General features: G+C 42.9%; 2 protein-coding genes across 2 annotated transcripts in view; both read right to left on the reverse strand.

Annotated features, from left to right (window-relative positions):
* aacs (acetoacetyl-CoA synthetase) overlaps positions 1-12,040 on the reverse strand; it is a 66,529-nt gene extending 54,489 nt beyond the window's left edge. The window contains exons 1-4 of the mRNA XM_084191021.1: positions 11,726-12,040; positions 11,032-11,135; positions 10,475-10,595; positions 8,566-8,679 (exon numbers count right to left, since the gene is read on the reverse strand). Coding sequence (XP_084047147.1) covers positions 8,566-8,679; positions 10,475-10,595; positions 11,032-11,135; positions 11,726-11,888 — 502 coding nt within the window. The 5' untranslated portion in view covers positions 11,889-12,040. The remainder of the gene's footprint in view (positions 1-8,565; positions 8,680-10,474; positions 10,596-11,031; positions 11,136-11,725) is intronic.
* A 5,585-nt stretch (positions 12,041-17,625) lies between these two features.
* bri3bp (bri3 binding protein) lies at positions 17,626-21,763 on the reverse strand. The gene is made up of 3 exons (XM_084191020.1): positions 21,447-21,763; positions 18,802-18,904; positions 17,626-18,645 (listed from the first exon to the last, which is right to left on the reverse strand). The coding sequence occupies exons 1-3, from the start codon at positions 21,624-21,626 to the stop codon at positions 18,224-18,226; spliced, it is 705 nt and encodes a 234-aa protein (XP_084047146.1). The 5' UTR covers positions 21,627-21,763; the 3' UTR covers positions 17,626-18,223.
* Between the last annotated feature and the right edge of the window lie 2,099 nt (positions 21,764-23,862).

Consider the following 23,862-nt stretch of genomic DNA (forward strand, 5'->3'; position numbering starts at 1 on the left):
GATGAAACTGGCTCTCATGAGGACCACCACAGGAATGGAAGACCCAGAGTTACCTCTGCTGCAGAGGATAAGTTCATTAGAGTTACCAGCCTCAGAAATTGCAGCCCAAATAAATGCTTCACAGAGTTCAAGTAACAGACACATCACAACATCAACTGATCAGAGGAGACTGTGTGAATCAGGCCTTCATGATCGAATTGCTGCAAAGAAACCACTACTAAAGGACACCAATAAGAAGAAGAGACCTGCTTGGGCCAAGAAACACGAGCAATGGACATTAGACCGGTGGAAATTTGTCATTTGGTCTGGAGTCCAAATTTGAGATTCTTGGTTCCAACCGCCGTGTCTTTGTGAGACGCGGCGTGGGTGAACGGATGATCTCCGCATGTGTAGTTCCCACCGTAAGGGAGAATGAGGAGGTGTTATGGTGTAGGGGTGCTTTGCTGGTGACACTGATTTATTTAGAATTCAAGGCACACTTAACCAGCATGGCTACCACAGCATTCTGCAGAAATACGCCATCCCATCTGGTTTGGGGTTAGTGGGACTATCATTTGTTTTTCAACAGGACAATGACCCAACACACCTCCAGGCTGTGTAAGGGCCATTTGACCAAGAAGGAGAGTGATGGAGTGCTGCATCAGATGACCTGGCCTCCACAATCCCCCGACCTCAACCCAATTGAGATGGTTTGGGATGAGTCGGACGGCAGAGTGAAGGAAAAGCAGCCAACAAGTGCTCAGCATATGTGGGAACTCCTTCAAGACTGTTGGAAAAGCATTCCAGGTGAAGCTGGTTGAGAGAATGCCAAGAGTGTGCACAGCTGTCATAAAGGCAATGTGTGGCTACTTTGAAGACTCTCAAATATATTTTGATTTGTTTAACACTTTTTGGGTTACTACATGATTCCATATGTGTTATTTCATAGTTTTTATGTCTTCACTATTATTCTACAATGTAGAAAAATAGTACAAATAAAGAAAAACCCTTGAATGAGTAGGTGTGTCCAAACTTTTGACAGGTACTGTGTGTGTATACATACAGTATCTCACAAAAGTTAGTACACCCCTCACATTTTTGTAAATATGAATATATCTTTTCATGTGATAACACTGAAGAAATGACACTTTGCTACAATGTAAAGTAGTGAGTGTACAGCTTGTATAACAGTGTAAATTTGCTGTCCCCTCAAAATAACTCAACACACAGCCATTAATGTCTAAACCGCTGGCAACAAAAGTGAGTACACCCCTAAGTGAAAATGTCCAAATTGGGCCCAAAGTGTCAATATTCTGTGTGGCCACCATCATTTTCCAGCACTGCCTTAACCCTCTTGGGCATGGAGTTCACCAGAGCGTCACAGGTTGCCACTGGAGTCCTCTTCCACTCCTCCATGACGACATCACGGAGCTGGTGGATGTTAGAGACCTTGCACTCCTCCACCTTCCGTTTGAGGATGCCCCACAGATGCTCAATAGGGTTTAGGTCTGGAGACATGCTTGGCCAGTCCATCACCTTTACCCTCAGCTTCTTTAGCAAGGCAGTGGTCGTCTTGGAGGTGTATTTGGGGTCGTTATCATGTTGGAATACTGCCCTGCGGCCCAGTCTCCGAAGGGAGGGGATCATGCTCTGCTTCAGTATGTCACAGTACATGTTGGCATTCATGGTTCCCTCAACGACCTGTAGCTCCCCAGTGCCGGCAGCACTCATGCAGCCCCAGACCATGACACTCCCACCACCATGCTTGACTGTAGACAAGACACACTTGTCTTTGTACTCCTCACCTGGTTGCCGCCACACACGCTTGACACCATCTGAACCAAATACGTTTATCAGACCACAGGACATGGTTCCAGTAATCCATGTCCTTAGTCTGCTCGTCTTCAGCAAACTGTTTGCAGGCGTTCTTGTGCATCATCTTTAGAAGAGGCTTCCTTCTGGGACGACAGCCATGCAGACCAATTTGATGCAGTGTGCGGCTTATGGTCTGAGCACTGACAGGCTGACCCCCCACCCCTTCAACCTCTGCAGAAATGCTGGCAGCACTCATACGTCTATTTCCCAAAGACAACCTCTGGATGTGACGCTGAGCACGTGCACTCAACTTCTTTGGTCGACCATGGCGAGGCCTGTTCTGAGTGGAACCTGTCCTGTTAAACCGCTGTATGGTCTTGGCCACCGTGCTGCAGCTCAGTTTCAGGGTCTTGGCAATCTTCTTATAGCCCAGGCCATCTTTATGTAGAGCAACAATTCATTTTTTCAGATCCTCAGAGAGTTCTTTGCCATGAGGTGCCATGTTGAACTTCCAGTGACCAGTATGAGGGAGTGTGAGAGCGATGACACCAAATTTAACACACCTACTCCCCATTCACACCGGAGACCTTGTAACACTAACGAGTCACATGACACCGGGGAGGGAAAATGGCTAATTGGGCCCAATTTGGACATTTTCACTTAGGGGTGTACTCACTTTTGTTGCCAGCAGTTTATACATTAATGGCTGTGTGTTGAGTTATTTTAAGGGGACAGCAAATGTACACTGTTATACAAGCTGTACACTCACTACTTTACATTGTAGCAAAGTGTCATTTCTTCAGCGTTGTCACATGAAAAGATATACTCAAATATTTACAAAAATGTGAGGGGTGTACTCACTTTTGTGAGATACTGTACATACATACATACATAAAGTCGTGGTCAAAGACACAAATACTAATTTTCACAAAGTCTGCTGCCTCAGTTATGATGGTAATTTGCATATACTCTAGAACGTCATGAAGAGTGATCAGATGAATTGCAATTAATTGCAAAGTCCCTCTTTGCCATGAAAATGAACTTAATCCCCAAAAACACATTTCCACTGCATTTCAGCCCTGCCACAAAAGGACCAGCTGACATCATGTCAGTGATTCTCTCGTTAACACAGGTGAGAGTGTTGACGAGGACAAGGCTGGAGATCACTCCGTCATGCTGATTGAGATAGAATAACAGACTGGAAGCTTTAAAAGGAGGGTGGTGCTTGAAATCATTGTTCTTCCTCTGTTAACCATGGTTACCTGCAAGGAAACCGTGCCGTCATCATTGCTTTGCACAAAAAAGGGCTTCACAGGAAAGGATATTGCTGCTAGTAAGATTGCACCTAAATCAACCATTTATCGGATCATCAAGAACTTCAAGGAGAGAGGTTCAATTGTTGTGAAGAAGGCTTCAGGGCGCCCAAGAAAGTCCAGCAAGTGCCAGGATCTTCTCCTAAAGTTGATTCAGCTGCGGGATCGGGGCACCACCAGTGCAGAGCTTGCTCAGGAATGGCAGCAGGCAGGTGTGAGTGCATCTGCACGCACAGTGAGGCCAAGACTTTGAGGATGGCCTGGTGTCAAGAAGGGCAGCCAGGAAGCTTTTGATATTCTGCAAAAGGTACATGGATTGGACTGCTGAGGACTGGGGTAAAGTCATTTTCTCTGATGAATCCCCTTTCCGATTGTTTGGGGCATCCGGAAAAAAGCTTGTCCGGAGAAGACAAGGTGAGCGCTACCATCAGTCCTGTGTCATGCCAACAGTAAAGCATCCTGAGACCATTCATGTGTGGGGTTGCTTCTCAGCCAAGGGAGTGGGCTCACTCACATTTTTGCCTAAGAACACAGCCATGAATAAAGAATGGTACCAACACATCCTCCGAGAGCAACTTCTCCCAACCATCCAATAACAGTTTGGTGATGACCAATGCCTTTTCCAGCATGATGGAGCACCTTGCCATAAGGCAAAAGTGATAACTAAGTGGCTCGGGGAAAAAAACATCAACATTTTTGGTCCATGGCCAGGAAACTCCCCAGACCTTAATCCCATTGAGAACTTGTGGTCGATCCTCAAGAGGCGGGTGGACAAACAAAAACCCACAAATTCTGACAAACTCCAAGCATTGATTACGCAAGAATAGGCTGCCATCAGTCAGGATGTGGCCTAGAAGTTAATTGACAGCATGCCAGGGCAGATTACAGAGGTCTTGAAAAAGAAGGGTCAACACTGCAAATATTGACTCTGCATAAATGTAATGTAATTGTCAATAAAAGCATTTGACACTTATGGAATGCTTGTAATTATACTTCAGTATACCATAGTAACATCTGACAAAAATATATCATAACACTGAAGCAGCGAACTTTGTGAAGACCAATACTTGTGTCATTCTCAAAACTTTTGACCACGACTGTTCATACATACAGTTGAAGTCGGAAGTTTACATACACCTTAGCCAAATACATTTAAACTCAGTTTCACAATTCCTGACATTTAATCCTTGTAAAAATTCCCTGTCTTACATCAGTTAGGATCACCACTTTATTTTAAGAATGTGAAATGTCAGAATAATAGTAGAGAGAATGATTTCATCACATTCCCAGTGGGTCAGAAGTTTACATACACTCAATTAGTATTTGGTAGCATTGCCTTTAAATTGTTAAACGTTTCAGGTAGCCTTCCACAAGCTTCCCACAATAAGTTGGCCCATTCCTCCTGACAGAGCTGGTGTAACTGAGACAGGTTTGTAGGCCTCCTTGCTCGCACACGCTTTTTTCAGTTCTGCCCACAAAATGTCTATAGGATTGAGGTCAGGGCTTTGTGATGGCCAATCCAATACCTTGACTTTGTTGTCCTTAAGCCATTTTGCCACAACTTTGAAAGTATGCTTGGGTTCATTGTCCATTTGGAAGACCCATTTGCAACCAAGCTTTAACTTCCTGACTGATGTCTTGAGATGTTGCTTCAATATATCCACATAATTTTCCTTTCTCATGATGCCATCTATTTTGTGAAGTGCACCAGTCCCTCCTGCAGCAAAGCACCCCCACAGCATGAGGCTGCCACCCCCGTGCTTCACGGTTGGGATGGTGTTCTTCGGCTTGCAACCTCCCCCCCTTTTTCCTCCAAACATAACGATGGTCATTATGGCCAAACAGTTCTATTTTTGTTTCATCAGACCAGAGGACATTTCCCCAAAAAGTACGATCTTTGTCCCCATGTGCAGTTGGAAACCGTAGTCTGTCTTTTTTATGGCGGTTTTGGAACAGTGGCTTCTTCCTTGCTGAGCGGCCTTTAAGGTTGTCGATATAGGACTAGTTTTATTGTGGATATAGATACTTTTGTACCTGTTTCCTCCAGCATCTTCACAAGGTCCTTTGTTGTTCTGGGATTGATTTGCACTTTTCGCACTGAAAGACATTCATCTCTAGGAGACAGAACGCGTCTCCTTCCTGAGCGGTATGACGGCTGCGTGGTCCCATAGTGTTTATACTTGCATACTATTGTTTGTACAGATGAACGTGGTACCTTCAGGCGTTTGGAAATTGCTCCCAAGGATGAACCAGACTTGTGGAGGTCTACAATTCTTTTTCTGAGGTCTTGGCTGATTTCTTTTGATTTTCCCATGATGTCAAGCAAAGAGGCACTGAGTTTGAAGGTAGGCCTGAAAATACATCCACAGGTACAACTCTATATTGACTCAAATGATGTCAATTAGCCTATCAGAAGCTTCTAAAGCCATGACATAATTTTCTGGAATTTTCCAAGCTATTTAAAAAGGCACAGTCAACTTAGTGTATGTAAACTTCTGACCCACTGGAATTGTGGTACAGTGAATTAAAAGTGAAATAATCTGTCTGTAAACAATTGTTGAAAAAATTACTTGTGTCATGCACAAAGTAGATGTCCTAACCGACTTGCCAAAACTATAGTTTGTTAACAAAATATTTGTGGAGTGGTTGAAAAACAAGTTTTAAATGTCTCCAACCTAAGTGTATGTAAACTTCTGACTTCAACTGTATGTGTGTGTATAGCCCAGCTAGACCCTGCATGACATGGGCCGTCCTCACGCTCTCTCCCAGCTTGGATAGAAAGTTGTTGTGCGTAAAACCAGTCTATTAATGCCAAATATTACAGTCAGTCCACCCTCAAAACACCAGCTTACTCAGGATTGTTTCATTATGCAGTGTAGCCTACTATCTAAAGATATGCCGTTTTTAGCTGCTATTTATAAACTTTAATAAAAATTACACATCAAATAGCCTAACAATTACGGGAAAAAAAGTAGTCGGCTTGAGGATAAATTTAGCCACTATTTATGGTTGAACTCAGCAGGTTGTCTGTCTAATAGCAGACACAAATGGGCTGCAATCAAGGTAAATTAAAATTAAACCCAACTTGAGACTCCCCTGGTCTCCTGAAGTCCTCCTGGCTGCTTCTCTGTCTCTTTCCTCCTCTTCCATAAAGGTCTCTGTGTCTGTGCTTGTCCCTCTTTTTAAAAAATAGTAGCTGCAGTATGCTACTGCATCGCCTTACATTTTTGCGTGCAAATGTTTTCACCACAGCCAGGTTGCTACACACAATTTAAAAACGTATTATAATTATTATAATAATAATAATAAGCCATTTAGCAGACGCTTTTATCCAAAGCGACTTACAGTCATGTGTGCATACATTTTTACGTATGGGTGGTCCCGGGGATCGAACCCACTACCCTGGCGTTACAAGCGCCATCCTCTACCAATTGAGCTACAGAGAACCATGCATCTTGAGTGATGCATGCCAAGATATACAACAGATAAGGGACTGTTGATATTGCAACCACACAACTCAAACGCCGGTTCACAAGTATGAAGAAAATCATTTTTTTTGAGCCCTCAAGAACTGTTGTCCACTAAATATGATCTGTTTGCATCGGTCATTTTATTGACTGTCCAGTATCCAGATGACCTGTCTCAGAGCTTCTTATACAGTGAATCTCTTTCCGTAACGTGTTGAGGCAGTTAAGGAGAATGAGAGGCTCAATTAAAGATGTTACAGAACTGCTGTATTTGAAGCACACCTCCATTCTGGCCAGTTTCCCTGATGTTGCTACGGCAATCAAGCTGTTTTTAACTATCCCTGTAACTGTCACTTCTGCGAAGAGATCGTTTTCTAAACTAAAACTCATAACTACCCAAGAAGGTTCTCGGTCTGATATGAGCTTTTGAACACTGGTGCCTTCGTAGCCTTGACCACGGCATTTGTCCACCGATATCCCCTTACTTTCAATTATAAGGCCTGAGGCACTTTGATCAGACACATGCCTGAAGCCCAAGAAACAAACCCTTAGCTTCCTGGTACATATGGAAATTAAAACGGTTTATGAATGATTTTTTATTTATTAAATAAATCAAATAGACATTGATGACAGGTGCATGGCACCCCCCCCCCCCCTTGCAGGGGCTGCTGGTGTGTCCGGGACGCCAGTGGGGTGTGTGTGTATATTCCTGGGTACGCAGCGCAGCAAACAGGATTGGATTGACTGAATACAAGTACTATTCTTGGAAGCAACTTCTTCAATAAATACTAGTGTCTTGTGGAGAGGGAAGCTGGTCCTGTCTGCCTCAGTTGGTACAGCATGGGGCTTGCAACACCAGGATACTGGGTTTGATTCCCATACCAAAACATGCAGTTTTGGATCAACTAGTCGGGTGAAAACATGTTAGGCTACCTGCATTATATCACAGCGTTCTACTGGGGTGGGGAGTAGGGATGAATGAATGAATGAATAGGGCCATTTAGAATTTGCTTCAGTCGCCCCATGCCAACACAGGCCTCTATACAGACAGAGGCCCGTGGGGAGGTTAAAATCTGCACCAATCACAGGGCAGGATACAGCAGGCTGGGGTGTTCCTTGACCAATTGCAGAAGAGAAGGTATGACAAGCTCCGTGCAGGGGGCCAAGAGTGAGGGAGAAGTGGGAGATGATGGTAGGACTCTACAGAGGGAGAAGGGGGAGATGATGGTAGGACACTACAGAGGGAGAAGATGATGGTAGGACTCTACAGAGGGAGAAGATGATGGTAGGACTCTACAGAGGGAGAAGATGATGGTAGGACTCTACAGAGGGAGAAGATGATGGTAGGACTCTACAGAGGGAGAAGGGGGAGATGATGGTAGGACTCTACAGAGGGAGAAGGGGGAGATGATGGTAGGACTCTACAGAGGGAGAAGTGGGAGATGATGGTAGGACACTACAGAGGGAGAAGATGATGGTAGGACTCTACAGAGGGAGAAGATGATGGTAGGACTCTACAGAGGGAGAAGATGATGGTAGGACTCTACAGAGGGAGAAGATGATGGTAGGACTCTACAGAGGGAGAAGATGATGGTAGGACTCTACAGAGGGAGAAGATGATGGTAGGACTCTACAGAGGGAGAAGGGGGAGATGATGGTAGGACTCTACAGAGGGAGAAGGGGGAGATGATGGTAGGACACTACAGAGGGAGAAGGGGGAGATGATGGTAGGACTCTACAGAGGGAGAAGGGGGAGATGATGGTAGGACTCTACAGAGGGAGAAGGGGGAGATGATGGTAGGACTCTCCCTATGGACCCTGGTCAAAAGTAGTGGACTAGGCGTAGGGAATAGGGTGTCAATTCAGACGCAGGGCCTAGTCCTTGACAAGAAGTCGGACTGACTTTGTCCGTTGGTGCGCATGTTTCTAGCAGGACTGTCACACTGTCTGACAGAGTAGGGGTTTGGGAGTAATGCTGCATGGTGACTCACCCACGACTCTGTCGCCCGTCTCGACGCCCATCTTCCTCATGGCGGCGGCGAACAGCGCCACATCGCGCCTCAGCTCCCCGAACGTCACCTTGGTGATCTCGTCATTCGCCTCGGCTGAGAGAGAGAGAGACCATGAGAGAGAGAGAGAGAGAGAGAGAGAGAGAGAGAGAGAGAGAGAGGAGAAAGAGAGAGAGAGAGACCATGAGAGAGGAGAGTAAGAAAATGAGAGATGGACAGAAACAGAGACGAAAGCCCTATTCGCACAGGATTAGTTTTACCGGGGGAGATGGGGTTATGTAATTGTGTGCATGAACACAAAACACCACATCAGTAAATTAAATCCCGTCCGAATCGACTAACTCCAAGGTCTTCTGATAATACTAGTCCCGTGCGAATTGAGAGAAATGTCTGAGTTTGACAGGTGTTTCTCGCGGTTTGAGCAAGAAAACAGTAACGGATTTGATAATTTGATGCTTAAAACAAAGTGCTGCGCATTGCCAATAGCCTTCAACTGCGGATCGCGTAAATATCCTAATGATTATGGTTACACTTCCTCAATCCAAATATTATGGTGACACTATACCAAAGACGGTTTGGTTTGGTTTAGAAACTTGGGAGCCAAACTCGAGTAACCAGTGTGGCCTGTTATCGCCTAGAGTCATAAGTGTCAATTTATTGAAAAAAACAAAATTAGTTTGGAAAAATACGAATCCCGTCCAAATCCTCCTCTGGAATAACGGGCATTCTGGGGTAATAATTACATAACCTAGTAATACTAGTCCCATGTAAATAGGACTATAGTTAGTGTCTGCAAAGCTATCCAAGTAATAACCTGTTCTGACATACAGGGCTCACACAGGAAACTGTTCTGACGTACAGGGCTGATACAGGAACCTGTTCTGATGTACAGGGCTGATACAGGACACAGTAAGTAGCAGTGCAGTGCCATCTGAGTAATTAACTTACAGGAGGTCGGTGATGGGGGGTAACGACCGCACCGAATGATAACAAGAGGATACCCATTAGGATATAAGAACCCAACGAGCAAGCAGGAGCCTGAAATCCCTGTGGCTCCTAATCAAATCACACTGCCCTGCATACCGTATCGATCCGACGTCAGCCAAAGACATGTTGAATTAGGAGAGCTTATCGGGGGAAATAAAACAGCAGCACTACCGGTACTATTTTGGACAGGGTTGTCAAGAAATGCAAGGTGACCTTTGGAATTATCTCTCAGTGCTTCAGTAATTATCTATATGGATAAGATATGCCATTTAGCAGATGTTTTTATCCAAAGCAATGTACATTCTGTGTGGCCCCAGAGGGAATGTACATTCTGCGTGGCCCCAGAGGGAATGTACAGTCTGCGTGGCCCCAGACGGAATGTACAGTCTGCGTGGCCCCAGAGGGAATGTACAGTCTGCGTGGCCCCAGACGGAATGTACAGTCTGCGTGGCCCCAGAGGGAATGTACAGTCTGCGTGGCCCCAGAGGGAATGTACAGTCTGCGTGGCCCCAGAGGGAATGTACAGTCTGCGTGGCCCCAGAGGGAATGTACAGTCTGCGTGGCCCCAGACGGAATGTACAGTCTGCGTGGCCCCAGACGGAATGTACAGTCTGCGTGGCCCCAGAGGGAATGTACAGTCTGCGTGGCCCAAGAGGGAATTAAGTCAGAATTAGAATGACCATTAGAATATCATTGTGACCCTTTATTTCATACTAGGAGCGCTAGCTATAAATATATATAATACATTATTTGTTTTAAAGCACAATAATTGTAGTATAAAAACATGGCCGGGAGCACAGGGTGCTGATGCTGATTTAGGACATTTACTCAACTGCAGATGAATGGGATCTTGTAAAAAAAAAAAAGCCTAATAAATTGAGTAAATTGCCTCAGCCGTACTTACTAGCTGCATAGAGAGCCACCTTGTCCTGGTCTTTGTGCTTTAGCAGGTTTTCGGCATAGTTCATGCGGCTTCCTTTGAACCACTCTGGGATGTCCGATATCCTCTTGGAGATATCCACCACCTGAGGAAGAGGGAGGAAATGACTCAAACCCGGGGTAAGGGAATAACGACTACAATGTAATACTGCTCTGCAGTAACTGATTGATGAGGGGCCAATAGGTTAGCTACACAAATAACTTTCTAAACTCTACCAATCATAACTTAGTAGGCCTATATAGCATTAGTAGGCCTATAGCATTGTATTTTCATCTATGTATTTTGTAACACTTTGAAATCACAAATTGCGAGAGATCACATTGTAGAAGGTGTTCCTTCACTAGATGGATGAAAGAACACAATAAAAGGCAATATGTTGTGTCCCAAACAGCTGTCAGAGCCCTATGGACCCCTGGTCAAAAGAAGTGCACTATATAGGGATTAGGGTGCCACTTGGGATGCCCCTATTCACTTATGCAATGTTATGTACATAGACACCGGGAAAAATTGGGTAGACACACCTCCTCATACATCCTGGAGCTTACTACCCCACAGAAACGCCACACCTCAGCCCAGAACTCAGGGTAGCTCTCCACAGACCACTGGTACAGGTCATTGTAGTTGGCTGCAAGGGGAATGAGATCAGAGAAACCACAATCATGAGGTTTGTCCTTCAGCTGCTGGAATTATTTTTTACAAAATATGCACAGGAAAGTATTGTTTACCCAACTTTGTATATGGTTTGGTTTGGTTTTGCACCTAGGTAAAGTTTGTTAGCTATTGAACCAAGCAAAACAAAATTTTACAATTTATTCCGATTTCAATCTTCTAAAAAGCCTAAAATTCACACAAATAAAGGTGTTGATTGTTCGCCATCGTCCCCTGATTCAGAATATACCATTGCCATGGCATGCTTGGTTCAATAACCATAGAGTACCACAGTATGACTCATAATACCCATCAAACTTAGCGGTCAAACAAGGAAATGGTTCAAATCGATTTCCCTCTAGGACAGCCCCATTGACGAGCAACTACAGTACTTAGACTAACATGTAGCAATATTATGCATATGCACGTAGCTGCATTAGCTAATTATGCATTGTGTTGACTCTCTCTAGCCAAATTAATCGATTGGTACGAATGTATAAAGTTAAATTAGAGGAGACTAGCATGACTGTCCCCGTCTGAAAAGCTGTTCCCTCACGGATCACTCACCCAGATTAAGACCAAAGTCTCGGTTCACCTGTGTCCTGAATCTGTCCATCTGTGTGTTCTTCTTTGAGTCTGGGTACCATAATACCTTCGACTCCATTATCTTCTCGCTCATCCGTTCGGCGTCTTTGGACATTGTTGTTGCCTTGTCGCCTCCGTTAAACATGAGTCTGTCGTTCTTTATAGCTAGCTAGCTACTGTAGCTAAAACAGGCAGCACACTTCAAGTATGACTGAGACAGCTGGCCAGCCTGGACTCTCATTCCATGCGGACAACCTGCAATGATAAACCCAGTAAAGTTCCCTCCCACCGTGAGGTGACGCGGCTGTCACAACAACCCATAGTATCCTTCCGCTTAAAAAAGACGCAATGTTGACTAATACAGTGCCATCTATTTCCCCCATAATAAATCAATTTAGTGGTAAACCAGTGTGATATCTTAACAATATCCTCGGATTGTGCATGATTATTACATACAAACTGTAAAGAATATGAGTAAATGCATTACAAAAGTAATTTCTCTCAATCGTTACACTGGTGGCAAGGGACGGTGTCCCTGTGGTTTCTCATCAGAATTAGTGACCCACTGTTCCAAAGGGGTTTTAATGGCAGGCTGCTTCTTGAGAGAGATACATGTTGCTTCCCCGAACCTCTCTGGCCTCCCTGCATGTGTGGCATGTGCACTGAGGCCTCTGCCATTAGGTCTGGACCTTTTTGGCACAGATGGTATTGTGCAGACCCCTGACCATGGGGTTTGGTGCAAGCCCTGCTTAAGCTGTTGCACCTCAGCCTCATCTCTTTCACAAAAACATGCACTTGGGGCATAAACGGGTCTTGTCCATTGTTATGAATAATTTTTTGATACATGTTTTTTTAAATGCAAACAAGCACACCTTTCTATAAAATCATCACAATAAGCTGTTAACTGTGTAGAATGGTTGCAATTGCATAATATGTTCAAGGTAAAAAAATATGTAAAATGTAAAAGAAAGTGATCTTTGGGGGTCAGAACGTTCGAGCGGAATGATATCACGCGGGGGCACGCCACCAGTTTGTCTGCAACTTGATTGGTCGAATAAAAGCTGGCTCCACATCAGCCGAGACACGTCGTTGTATGCAAAGGGTGTGTCGACCGTGTTGACTGGCGGCACGGATGTCCAATGAAATATACAATCTTGATCAGTGACAGCTCTCGAATGAGGGGATTCACCAATAAATCTCGCAGAACGAGAGAGCGTTTTAGAGGTGTTCCCAATCAAATTGCTACGTGTCATGCCCCTCCTCAGTCACTTTCACTGTCGGGAACTGTGAAAGAGAAGATCAGTTGTGTTTTTTCATAAAATAAACTAAAGCAAATGCTTACATTCAATACATACTTTCACTGTTTATCTTGATACTGTCAGTCTGCTACAGTATGTGGTAGACACATTTGCTTTGTTGTTTCACAGTGTAAGAGAAAATAGTTTTGAAACCCAGAGAGTTTTGAAACACCTAGATAATTATTTCTAAAGTATCAGTCCACCTACCAAAAAAAAGAGCTGAGCGGATGGATTTCCATTGCTCTTGAATGCCAAATCAAAGTCTGATTATGGATCTGAGCGATGATGCAAGTGAACAGAGAGAGAGAGGGAGCTTGTGTTGTGAAAGATAAATGACAGGGAGCCTGTAGATCAGTGTGTCTAACGCAACATGCCATAGTATTGCTCTTGTCCAGGTCATGGTGTGATTACCAGTGGAGGAAAATGCACTAGGCCCTGGGCTTAGAACTGAGACCTGTGTAGCTAGTTGATGGACAAGCAACATAAAGCCCAGTGCCGGCCAGATATCATCCATTGCCACCTCAACGTTGGTTAATATCAGATTCTGAAACCCACAATAAAAGAACCCAGCCCAGTGTAGATGCTGTACTCATACCCTGCTCATCGGCTACAGTGAAAGTAGCACTGAACACTGTCAACTTTTTATTCAGCACATAGCTCATTTGATTGTCAATGCTAGTATACAGTGTTAGATAGTTCTCCATTTTAACAGTGAGGGGGTGGACTAGTTCTACACATTAACATGTCTATGTCATCACCAGCTTCCTCTAAAAGGATGTGTAGATGAGAGGTTATCACTCATTTGCTCTTTCCATGACATAGACCGTCCAGGTGAATCCAGGTGAAAGCTATGATCCCTTATTGATGTCACCTGTTAAAACCACTTCAATCAGTGTAGATGAAGGGGAGGAGACAGGTTAAGGAAATTATTGTTAAGCCTTGAGACATGGATTGTGTATGTGTGCCATTCAGAGGGTGAATGGGTAAGACAAAATATTTTAGTGCCTTTGAACGGGGTATGGTGGTAGGTGCCAGGCACACCGTTTTGAGTGTGTCAAGAACTGCAACGCTGCTGGGTTTTTCAAGCTCAACAGTTTCGTATGTGTATCAGTAATGTGTGTATCAAGAATGGTCTACCACCCAAAGGACATCCAGCCAACTTGACACAGCTGTGGGAAGCATTGGAGTCAACATGGGCCAGCATCCCTGTGGAACACTTTCAACACCTTGTAGAGTCCATGCCCTGACGAACTGAGGCTGTTCTGAGGGCGAAAGGGGGTGCAACTCAATGTTAGGAAGGTGTTCCTAATGTTTTGTCCACTCAGCGTATGCAGTGGTAAGACAAACAAGCTGGCTTGAAGTGCAGCAATTGGGAAAGATCTTTGTACATGACTTTGGAAGATGTGAAATACTTGTTCCACCATGCCAAAATGCCTAAATGTGGGGCTGGCTGAAATATGAACGAAGGCAGAGCCAAAGTAAATGTTTGGAAAAGGCTCCTGAAACAGTGGCCTAAGGTCATTGTCATGGCCCCAGCTGCCAATTGCCAGGAGGAGTGAGCGTACTCCTGTGTGTCCACATCCCAATTACATCACTTGAAATATAGCCACTGTCAATTTTGAGCAATGATGTGACGTGCAAGACATCTCTTTACTCATTCTCTGTTTGTCTGTACTTCTCAAATCAGCTACACTTGTGTGGAAAGCAACCCTGCTAGTTATTCAGCATTCATTACGCAAAAAAAAAGACAAAGTGAAGAGAACATGCACTTAGTGGTCATGTCACTCAAACTATATATTCAATTGCCTATGTGTTAGGTCTTCATGCAAAGCAAACAGGCAAGCCTTAATGTGGTGATAAAGTTCATTTATTCAAATCTTGGACCTCAATTTCACTTCAGAACGACTCCTCTGGGAGATTCATTTCCACAACACTTTTCAATACATCACAGTTTAACAGCAGGCAGTAGGGTAGAATAACATCCCCCACACCACAAAGGAAAACAGAGATAGGAAACCAGGATAAGAACAAATAGGGAAATGCAAAAAAAACTACAGGGTAGTCTAATCCTGAATGCTGATTGGTTAAAACCGCATTCCAGCCTGGTATTATACTCAGGTTTCACAAGATAAGTGCTTCAAACATAAAAGACCAAAAACATTCATATTGGCACAGCACGTGTGTGTGGAGTACATAACAGAAACGGGAATAGAATGGATGTTCAGTTGGAATGAATATGATTATGGTCCTTATTGATCCTCATTGTTATAACTCTACACAGTGAGAGGCTGAGAGTTCATTAAGTCTAGTCATTCTGCTGTCATTTACTGTGTCAACATGATCAAGGTGATGGGTAGTAAAGATCTGAGTAAATCTGCTGCAGTGTCAAGACCAAAGAGGCATTAGAGAGAGAGAAATCTATAACGAGTTGGGACGTCATGCACCATCATTCCACCTAACGGCTCACAATATTAGGCCTAATAGTCCTTTCTCAAAACTGAAATAAAGATAAAATGCTGAGAATTATATTTTTTGAGGATTTGTATGACAACTCAGCAGCAGACTACATCTTACAGTGTCGTAAATACTCAAGTCTTCACTCTGCTGTAATGAACCTATGGATGACAGAATGATACGTGTTGAATGGAAAAGACAGCGCATGCTTTGGTCTACAGTACATGAGTCAGTGCTAAATGATCTAAGATGACCTATTGTATAAATCAATACACATTTAATACTCATTCATTCAATTCTTAATATTTCCCACACTTACCATGTTAAAATACTGGCTTTTTAACAAATACAACATTGTAACATTTTGCTATAGAAAAACACATACGGTATACAGTACATAAGCAAAACTAAATGTGTGTAGGCAACAAGTTAACTTCTGGAGGGGTGGGGCTGGAGGGATTGTACAGTAGCCAATGACAACATTTGAACTGGCACCAACTAAACCAAACCACTCACTATTCACCCGCCCAACAAAATGGACTTCTATGGGATTATAATAACATAATAATTATAATAATAAAAGCACAAAAGTAGAGCACAAGTAGGTTAGAGTTAAATGACGAAATTCCCTTTTAAGAAATTACTCACAAAAGTTTAAACTAAGGCCCTATAAAGTACAGATATAGTAGTACAGATATAGTCTAGGCATGCATAATGTGCGATCCACTGAAGCAGAGAGGCCTTGTCACACAGCAAATATAATTACGTTTTTATGGGAACTACTAATACGCTTCCATTATAACTATACTTTATTATGGCATTTCCAACATTAACCCCCATATCTCAATGTGGATGATAAGCCTGGTATAAAGGCAGGCCTTCCATTCTTCTGCAGATGGCTGTCCATGATTCAAACGTGGTTTTGCAACAAATTCAGTGTCACTGTAACATAGTAGGCCTTTACACTCATACCTGTATATGGGTTGAAAATGGCAGATTTGGGCACTGATAAGCGCCTAAATTGGAACGCAGTGGCTGTACAGTAACATGCTTAAAACGACATCAGAGCTCAGGCTCTGTGTTTCACAGCTCTGTATGGGTTTTGACTGACAGCCGTTTTTGAACTTGAGCACCTCACGCGACAAGAAGTTGCCCCCCCCCCCCCATATCCCTCCCCCTAATTGGGCAACTTTTGCAAATGTTTTGTTGTCTTGAGCGAGGGAAATACTGTAAATTAAGAGTTCTCGATGTATTTGAAAGATGAGACGTTGAGGATTATAATAAATACCACTTTGATGTGATACAAGCAAGCCAAACACCTGAGAGTCCAAATGTGCACTTCACATTTCCATATCATAAAACTCATATATACAGTGTCAACGTTTATGATCACTATGTTTTGATGTACAGTTCCAAGATGACATGGCGTTATACCCTGGGTTGTTCTGAATAGAATGAGCCTGTTTGTCTATTATGAAGAACATTTGCAGCAGAACATGCACATAAATCCACGCACGAATCCTCTCTATGCGCACCAAAATTATGATCAGTTTCTCTGGTCAAAATACCTATTAGTGAGAGAGACAAAAAAATTGAATTGGGCTACCTGTGTAAACGCAGCCTTTAAGTCATAAAAGTGCATTTAAATTACTTAGGAACGGTGCACAATTTGGAGAGGTGTGTGGCCACTTGGAGACACCAGTGAGTCCTCTCACTCAAAACCCTTGTCATTTTTTTGTCTTATGTTGCACCTACCCCACATTTTTCAGGAATATTATTATAATGTTACTGAATGTATCCAGAGTATTTTCAGATTTCGTTATCAACAAATGAGGCGAAAAGTACAGTAAATGTAAAATGCATATAAAATCAACAGTGTAATGTTTGGATTCAGTCTTGTGTCAGGTGAACTGTTGTGTCCTCAACTTTGGCCTAATAATTTTCCCATAATCTCCTAAAATGTTCCCTTTCAATTGCTACCATGATTATGCATATGCTTTTCATATTTCTTCTGTTAGAAACATTTCAATTTAGCCCTATCCATATAGGCCAATTCCCAAGAGTGTAAAGGGTTAAGATGATATTGATGTGGGGTATATTTACATTATTTTTCTTGGTATTATTTTTTTTAAATTTCTCCCTGAGATTTTCATGCCAGCCCAGGTTTCTCCAGTCGTAACTTTTTCCAGTGCTTTTCCGTTGATTTACATGCGTAAAAACACCCACACACGCTTGTGCGCACACACACACACACACACACACACAGTATGTCCATTATATAGAAAAAGAGGTCCTGAAATACGCTAGGAATTAACTACTGCTACAATGGAATGGTGACATTATTTTTGACTATACATCTCAGGGTCAGGACAGAAAATGCAATAAATAAATCTGCCATTGGTCTACTAACTAGAGAGCTTACTGGGATATAAATACTTACAATTGTGTCTGGTCCCACTTTGACACCATCACGTCCCCAAAACAAACATCCATCCCATTTTTTCCATTGACCACAATTTCCAAAAAGAGCAACCATCAGCACTTGTTACACGATATAACAAAATATCAACAAGACAGGATAAAAAAAAAAAAAAAAAAAAAAAAAGCTCTTTCTCGTAACAGAAAGCCTCGATCTGCATAGATCTTCCTGCCCAAACCCTTATACACCCAAACCCCCAGCCACCCTATGAATACAGGCGTTGTCAGAGGTGGGTTCGTGGGGCCAGCTCTACTTCTCCCCGACGCGCTCCAGGCTGTCGATGACCCTGCTCAGCCGGATGTTGAGCAAGCGGATCTGGGTGTCCAGGTGGTTGATCTTCTCCTCCAGAGAGGCGGTACCGCCACCTTTGCGCCAGTACGCCCCCACGGGCCCCGTCATGAAGTACACAGCCATTACGAAGCAGAGAGGGAGCACAGCACGCTCGGGGTCCCCCTCAAACTTCTGCAAGATGTACAGGCAAGAGAGGGCAAAGAGTGTAACTCGGACCAGCCAGAAGAAACGGCCAAATACGACGTGCAGCAGGTAGAAGAATCCCCCCAGAAACAGCGAGAGGAACCAGTAAGCCACCAACACAGCGGCCACTAGGAGCAGGGCACGAGCCGGGGAGTTGGTCAAAGATGTTGGGCTGAAGTAGTGACTCAGGTTGGAGGCTGGGGAGAGAATAAGTGAGTCACAGAGAGAGTATAGAACTGTACATGGATACCAGAAGACGATAGCCTAACCTCCCAGACCCAGTCATAATTTACAACATATCACAGACATGTCCCGACATTGAACATACCCACTAAATAAAAAAATCGACTTACCATCAATGCCCATAACATCCAACAGATCTGTCCATATCTTCCAAATAGTGTCCAGGAAAGAGTCGACACCATGGACAAAGCGTTCTGTCGTCTTGGAGAAGAACTGTAAGCAAGAGGTGACATATAGGGGAAATACATTTGAATTCAATCACTTCTTGACAGCAGCCCTTTTGATTTGAACGAAACCTTCCATACATATTTGCCCATTGTAAATGTGCTTTTTGGAACTGAATGCCAAAACATTCAAGAGGTGCTCAAAGTTGACCCATTTTGCATAACCCACCATACCATGAGACATCCATGTCTTCATCACTGGAAAAGATAAACGGTTGAGATTTGAAAGCTTACAAACAGGGTTGTCAAACAATTTTCTAATTTCTGGAGAACATTGTTTTATTTATATATATATAATTTTTTTTTACCTTTAACGTCAATTATCTAAAAATGTGTTGACTCCTATTTTTTTCTTCATAATTACATAAATTGTAGTTTAGACCCTATATTTCATCTAAGGCTTTTGTTGTGCCCGCCATCGGTTGAGACACAACATGCTCTTGAATACAGGGTGGTTGTCTCGTGTGCTCCTTTGTATCTCAGTTGGTAGAGCATGGCACTTGTAACATCAGGGTAGTGGGTTCGATTCCTGGGACCACCCATATGTAAAATGTATGCGTGCATGGCAGTAAGTCCCTTTGGATAATATTATATTATGTTTTGGCTGATAAATGCACTAAGATCCTCGTTTGTGTTGTGGCATGTAAACAAAAACACAAAGCAAATTTGACTTCTTTAGGCAAACTGCCCTAATGTTGGAAACAAACATAATTATGTTGTCATCTAGAGTCACATTTATTTATTTATTTTCCAAACTATAGCACACAATATTTTACATACAGAAGGTTTGGACCAAAGACTTTGCTTCGTGTTGGATTTATACAGTATTTAAATTAAATGTTTCAAAGATAAAATTATATGTATTCAAGTATTGTTTTGGTGTAGTGGGGACAGTAACATTAGTCATCTTTAAAAATATATATATACACTTTAAGGAAATGGTTTAAAACATTTTTTTTCATTTTTGTGTTTAGCTCACATAATATATTGTTAAAGTATGCATTAAGGTGTCTGTAATAGCATACGAGGCAAAAACTAATGTAGACATTAATAAACACATTTCTATGGATTCCAAAATATTTTTTTATAACAGTGGGGGAGTCAAGTGGCTTCAACACAGCGCCCCCTACCAGTCATCTAGTGTATAAATAAATATTTATATCGTAATTTGACGTCAACCGCCGGTATTGAATGGAGATTGAGATGCTATCCTAGCCTCGTGAATATGCATAACGTTAGACAGTCCCGTATTTCAACAGGGTCAATTCAGATTGTGGTTTTTAATTGCCAGGATGTCACGTGCATCACATCTATATCATTAAACACTAGTAACAACCAGCGGTGAAAGTAAAGTGGTAGGTCCGGTAAGGCGTCCCGGCAAAATAAATAGTGGCCAAAAGAAATCGTGGGGGTCGCCTACTGGTAAAACATGAGCCTATCACATTAATTAAGACAACATGTCAAGGAAACTGTAAGCTATTACACCATTACCACATGTCAGAGGCATGAAAGATTAGCGAATGGAAAACGGGTGCTCTAGCCTATGTTCCAAAATGAGATGCGATTCCAAGAGAACACTGAAATGTTGCCAAGGCAGATGAGTGGACGACACGCCGAGACGCACGGACAGCAGGCGATGCATAAATTCTGTTTTAATGACAATCGCCAAATGTCATTAGGCCTACACTTTTTGATTTTTTGATGTTTTGTGTAAAATATTCTCCATTCCCCACTGTTTGGAGGCTGGAAATATGTCGCGAGTGGATGAAGGTGCGCAGGTAGCCTAGTAAAGGAGCCCTTTGAGGTAATTGTTTGACAATCTGATGAAAACATGACTGGTTGTGTTTATGCCGCAATAAAAGGTAATACATTTTAAAAAAGTTTACGACTAGGCCCACAGAGAGCCTATTGAATTAATAGGGATTCTTTACGTAATTCTATGATTAGGACCATAATCATAGTACCAGGAATCAATTAAATCTACTTTCACCCCTGGTAACAACCTAAGCATTACGAAACTTATTAGATAAAATAAGCCTCGCGTATCAAAATAGCAATTCATTTTCATCTTTACTAAATTCGACACTCATTTCCTCCCCATACAAAAACTCCTCTCTTGCTTAAAATTAATGATCTGCTTAACGTTGACAGATTTTGGGCGGAGTAAACCCTCTTCCTCTCTGATATAATTTAAGCTAGGTCAGGTGCATGAAGGCAGTGTCTGCATCATCTGCCTGGCCAGAGATGGGGTCAGTTTAGCGCAGGTTCTTCTACCTATAAATAGTCATGCAAATGTGTACTGCAGCATAAAAATGATATCTCAAAATATATTACTTATTGGCTTGTCCATCTTATCTTGTAAGCAAGCCAATTTTCAAAATGGCAACCATTTACGAATATGACGTCTGGGCGCCCTTGGTTAGCAAGCTCTCTTCCTGCCTGCTAGCTACTACCACCATTTCTTTGGACACCTCTTTGTCATGTAGCTTAATTGGACAGAAAATATGGTTTGCTGATCAACCATTACTAACCTTGTAAAGACCTCTGATGTTGTCCTCTCCAAAAATATTGCTTAACATTTGGTAGAATCCGTTAGCCGCCCTTCTGAAACTATTCTGGTTGGTGGAATCTTTCCGGCTTCTGGCCGTCTCTGCACAAAACAAAGATGCGAAGAGCAGCAACAAAATGAGGTGCAGTTTCATTCCCTTCATATTTCGGACGGGCAACAGTAGTCCAGTCGAGAATTGTATTAAATCAGGTCAGTTTAAATACAGGTTAATAATTAGCTGCCAGTAAGGGAACCGCCGTAGCCGAGTAATGATGGTGATCCCGGAAGAAACACCGCTATGAAGTCAGCAAGAAAAAATGCCGCGTTCATGTGCGAGTCGCAAGTAGAAAACTCGGAAATGTCCGACTTGCTGATTGAACGCGGCACGTGTATAACTACAACCAGTAAGCAAGTCTGACATTTCCGAGTTACGTAGTTCCGACTAGTATATGAACGTGGCATAGCTAAGCACTGCCGGGTCACAAAATGAATACCTGTAATTAAGGTGAAAATGATTGAAAATATTCACAATGGCTTTACAAGTGGGATGCACTGTTGAGCGCTACATCCCGAGGGTTTCGTGCTGATTGTGCGGAGATTGTGACAGCGGGTTAAATCAAATCACATCACATTTTATTGGTCACTTTCACGTGTTTAGCAGATGTTATTGCGGGTGTAGCGAAATGCTTGCGCTTCTAGCTCCGACAGTGCAGTAATATCTAACAAGTAATATCTAACAATTTGACAACATATACCCAATACACACATCTAGTAAGGATTGGAATTTAAGAATGTATACATATATGGACAAGCAATGACAGAGCGGCATGGACTAAGATAAAGTAGAATATTATAGAATAGAATACAGTATATACATATGAGATGAGTAGTGCAAGATATGTAAACATTATGGCGTCCCTTGAGAGGGCAAGAACAAGATGTTTGTCAGGAGAAGTGCAGTATTATCATAAAGAGACATATACTTGGATGATGGAGGGAAAAAGAGAGGCAGAGGAGGTCTAAGAGAGAGAGGGAGAAAGACTGAGCTTGAGTCGGTAAAAAATGGCGGGGAGAAGGTTTGTTAAAGAAGAATGGTAGAAAATGTAAGCAAAGTGAGTTGAAGACAGGAGGAGAAATGGAAGTGAATGAGGGTGAAGTATCGGAGGTGGTAGGTGTGGTGAAGTACTCGGAGCCCGAGGCTTGCACAGAGGGTCAGGATGAAGATGGGTCTGTGACAGTAGGAGTGACGTTTTTGGAAAAAGTGGACCCTTGCCTTTTGGCTGATCCATTTGTGGTTTCAGGATGGGTGAAAAAAGCGTTGGGTATAGTGGAATCGGTGAGGGTAACCAGAAGTGGTCTAGTGTCAAATTTATGGGCATGTGGCAGCAGTGTGTAGGAGGGAGGTTCCAATGTGTGAGAAGTGTGCAGAAGGGCATGAGACAAAGGAATGTGTAGCATTGGGGAAAGTAGTGGTATGTGCTAATTGTAGGGGTGCCCATGGGGCTGGGGATCAGAAATGTCCCGTGCGAGAGAGGCAGGTTGAGATTTCCAGGGTAAGAGTAGTGAAGAAGTTGTCATATGCTGAGGCAGTGAAGAAAGTAGATGGGGAGGAGTGGTGAGAGTAGTAGAGATGTACCAGTACAGAGGGATAGGCCAGCAAGTGATATATGTTTCAGTAAGATTGGATTTTTAGCATTTATAGCAATGGTTATTAATTGTACTGCAGGGATGGAACGTAAGTCGAAGAAAATTGAGGTTGTGGTGGCAGCTGCAGAGAGGTATTTGGGTGTGGTGGCAGCTGCAGAGAGGTATTTGGGTGTGGTGGCAGCTGCAGAGAGGTATTTGGGTGTGGTGGCAGCTGCAGAGAGGGATTTGGGTGTGCGAGACTTGACATCAGAAGAGTTACAGGGAGTGTTAAGTGGTGATGTCCCATCATTTCAGGTTGAGAGCGTGAATATATTTAAATAGTGGAGTAGGGTGGTGTTAATTATTAATAATATTTTTGAATTTGTGAGTGTAGTGTTAGATGGTAGGGTATTTCTTTATTTAATTTTTCAAGCAAAATATAAGGGAGTTGTACTCTGTAGCTCAGCTGGTAGAGCACGGCGCTTGTAACGCCAAGGTAGTGGGTTCGATCCCCGGGACCACCCATACACAAAAAAAAAAAAGATGTATGCACGCATGACTGTAAGTCGCTTTGGATAAAAGCGTCTGCTAAATGGCATATTATATTATTTATATTATACTCCAGTTTAGTAGGTGGCGGTAATGCAACAAATTGGATGCCAACCGCCGTTAAACCTCATCGAAGAAGAAGAAGAAGAAGGGTGCGCTTGAGTTCGTGAGCCGAGTGGAGGAATATTTTTTTTTTTTTGACAGCTTCACGGAAGATTGCGGAA

Source organism: Coregonus lavaretus (assembly GCF_964263955.1).
Source record: "Coregonus lavaretus genome assembly, contig: HAP1_SCAFFOLD_1875, whole genome shotgun sequence".
Taxonomy (NCBI): domain Eukaryota; kingdom Metazoa; phylum Chordata; class Actinopteri; order Salmoniformes; family Salmonidae; genus Coregonus; species Coregonus lavaretus.

What these genes read in the sequence shown, in the direction of transcription:
- bri3bp (XM_084191020.1), bottom strand. Translation starts at nt 21,626, where the DNA reads ATGAAGGGAATGAAACTGCACCTCATTTTGTTGCTGCTCTTCGCATCT. An exon ending in ACATCAGAGGTCTTTACAAG is followed by an intron (nt 18,905 to 21,446) that starts GTTAGTAATGGT and finishes TCTTGCTTACAG; the next exon opens with TTCTTCTCCAAGACGACAGA. An exon ending in GGATGTTATGGGCATTGATG is followed by an intron (nt 18,646 to 18,801) that starts GTAAGTCGATTT and finishes TTCTCTCCCCAG; the next exon opens with CCTCCAACCTGAGTCACTAC.